This window comes from Penaeus chinensis, chromosome 30 (genome assembly GCF_019202785.1).
Source record: "Penaeus chinensis breed Huanghai No. 1 chromosome 30, ASM1920278v2, whole genome shotgun sequence".
In the NCBI taxonomy this organism is placed as follows: domain Eukaryota; kingdom Metazoa; phylum Arthropoda; class Malacostraca; order Decapoda; family Penaeidae; genus Penaeus; species Penaeus chinensis.
The window spans coordinates 20,815,294-20,817,793 of record NC_061848.1 but is presented as its reverse complement, the minus strand read 5'-3'; the positions used below and the strand labels follow the sequence as shown (position 1 = coordinate 20,817,793).

Here is a 2,500-nt window from a genome sequence, read left to right as displayed (position 1 = left end):
TAAGAAATGAAGTGAGAATTAGAAGCTATATCACATCCTGTTCCAAGCAGGCTGATATATTGTTTTTAAATGTTTCTGATATCAATAAAATGAATAGGTAAATACTGAAATTTTATGAATTTAACCCTTGAAAATTTATCAGAAAATTTGAGTCATAAGCCTTGGTTCTCTGAAAGAAAAACAAATTTATGTTTATGATTTCTTAGGTTTCTTTGATATACCTTTGGCATGATGTATTTAAAATGAGGATTTTGTTTTCAGTATTGGATTAATTTCTTTTTGGCATTTCAGGACAGGTACACAGATGTCACCTTGGCGTGTGAAGGAAAGTTTTACCCCGTACACAAGTTGGTGTTATCAACTTGTAGTGAATACTTTGAAAACATGTTTGAAAATACTCCATGTAAACACCCTGTTATTGTGTTGCGAGATGTTCGATGTGATGAGCTTGAGGCTCTTCTTAGTTATATGTATGCTGGTATTGTAAGTGTTGCCCAATCAGACCTAGCACAGCTGATCAAAGTGGCAGAGTTGCTGCAAATTAAAGGTCTAGCAGTGCCAGATGAGCCTCCCAATAGTAACAAGAGGCCATCTGATGATGATAGAACTAGTCCACACTCGAGAACTCGCCAGGGTCAGAATGCCAGCAATGACAGGAGTAGCCCGTACCTCAGGACAAAGCATTCCCAGGCATCCAGTGAAGACAGAGCTAGTCCCCTTCCCAAGAGGCGAAGAAGAACGGATACAGAAGCCTCCCTTGAAGATTCCCAGTCATCCAGTGGTATGCTGTCTGTGAGCAAAATGCCACTGCAAGCATGTGAACAGCAAGACCATTCTAGACTTTGTGGTGAAATAGACGAGACAGACAACAGGAATGGGACAGATCAGAATGATTATCAGTCTAGTGCACAGGAATCACTTATTTCAAATGTACAGGTGTGTAATGCTTTTGATTTTATAATAATTACTGTGTAGACTAAGTCACTTGTTAAAGATTTTTTTTTTCTCTTTTTTTTTTTTTTCTCTTTTTTCTTTTATTTAAGAATCTATTTTACATTATCAATAGGTATATGCAGGTTGATCACCTCTAATCTTGGAAAATACTATAGAAGACTCATCTCTAAACAGTAGCTTATAAATGTTGCTAATCTATCTATCTATTTATTATTATTATTATTATTTTTTTTTTTTTTTTTTTTTTTTTTTTTTTTTTTTTTTTTTTTTTTTACTTTTTTTTTTTTTTTTTTACTTTTCTTTGGTAATCTACAAAAAAGCTGCTGTGAGCTGTTACAGAAGGTTTATAAGGCCTATAATCTTAATACATTGATACTGGGAAGGTAAAAATACATCCCATGACCACTCATTTTGGATCCATATAAGTGCAAACAAAGTACACAAGACAAAACTAAAGTGAAAAGTATAAGTACCCAGCAGCAGTGGGTTAAGTCCTGCCTGGTGATGGTGCAATAGCAAATGATAAGTGATCACCACAGATTACCTAAAATCCTAAAGTCTGATAAATACTTATATAGTAGCAGATACTTACAAGATTCTATTAAGTTTTGAAGATATGTTGGGGAAATTTGGCATCATTGCTGGATTAATGAAGGGATAACATTACAGTCAAGTCAATCAGAGGTGGTCAGCCTGTTTAGGAAAGACAATAGATGTAGTTGAATAAATAATTTAAAATGTATGATAATTACTACCTTAGACAGTAACTGTGAGTAATATGCACCCCCAAAATATATGATTATTAATTTAAATCTGAAGACTAAAAAGTTTAAGTAAAAGATTCAAAGACTTTCATTAATGCAGCAACTGTGCAATTAAGATTTCTGGACCGATGCAAAGTGCATTGTAAATGGCAAAGGGATCAAAAAAGTTTTTATTCCAAGAAATACTTGAAGAGCATCAGATAATAAAAAAGTCATATATATCTGTAGCTCTACTACATTGTAGAAGGTGGTCTGGTCAGGGTGGATGGGGGGAGGGGGCTTGTATGGGTGGGAGGCTAATGACGGGGGGAGCAGAGAGTGTGCTAGGGAGGCTGTCAAGAAAGAGATGATGCTGCCACTTGAGGTTAATTGGATTTTAACCCAATTCCGACGGGCATGACATGTACGTACATGCCATGCCCACTTTGAGTTTACTTTATTAATTGTTTTTACACATATATGGCTACACTTATACTAAGTCACCAATGAGCCAATTACGAGTACTGCCTGTCACGCCCATTTACCCTTTTCCTTGATTTACAAAAATATTTTTGTTATCTTATTTTGCTTGCTTATAGTAATGTTTATAACATTATAGTTATTATAATATCTATTTTAAAAATAACACCATCAATATTCATAGTATTAATAAAAATTACATTTTTCCTGTCAATTCAAGAAAAGGTGAAATTAGGTAAGGTCACAATGTCTACTAATTGACTCCTTTGTGGCTAAGCACTAGCAGAGCCTTTTATATGCAGAGACATTTCACAAAAAAATAA

The 2,500-nt window shown here is 34.5% G+C and overlaps 1 protein-coding gene across 2 annotated transcripts in view; it reads left to right on the top strand.

Moving 5' to 3' along the window:
• Positions 1-2,500, top strand: part of LOC125041407 (protein tramtrack, beta isoform-like) — a 31,769-nt gene that overhangs the window by 4,275 nt on the left and 24,994 nt on the right. For both annotated transcript variants that reach the window (XM_047636350.1, XM_047636351.1), the window contains exon 3: positions 292-936. In XM_047636350.1, the coding sequence (XP_047492306.1) occupies positions 292-936 (645 nt within the window). The remainder of the gene's footprint in view (positions 1-291; positions 937-2,500) is intronic.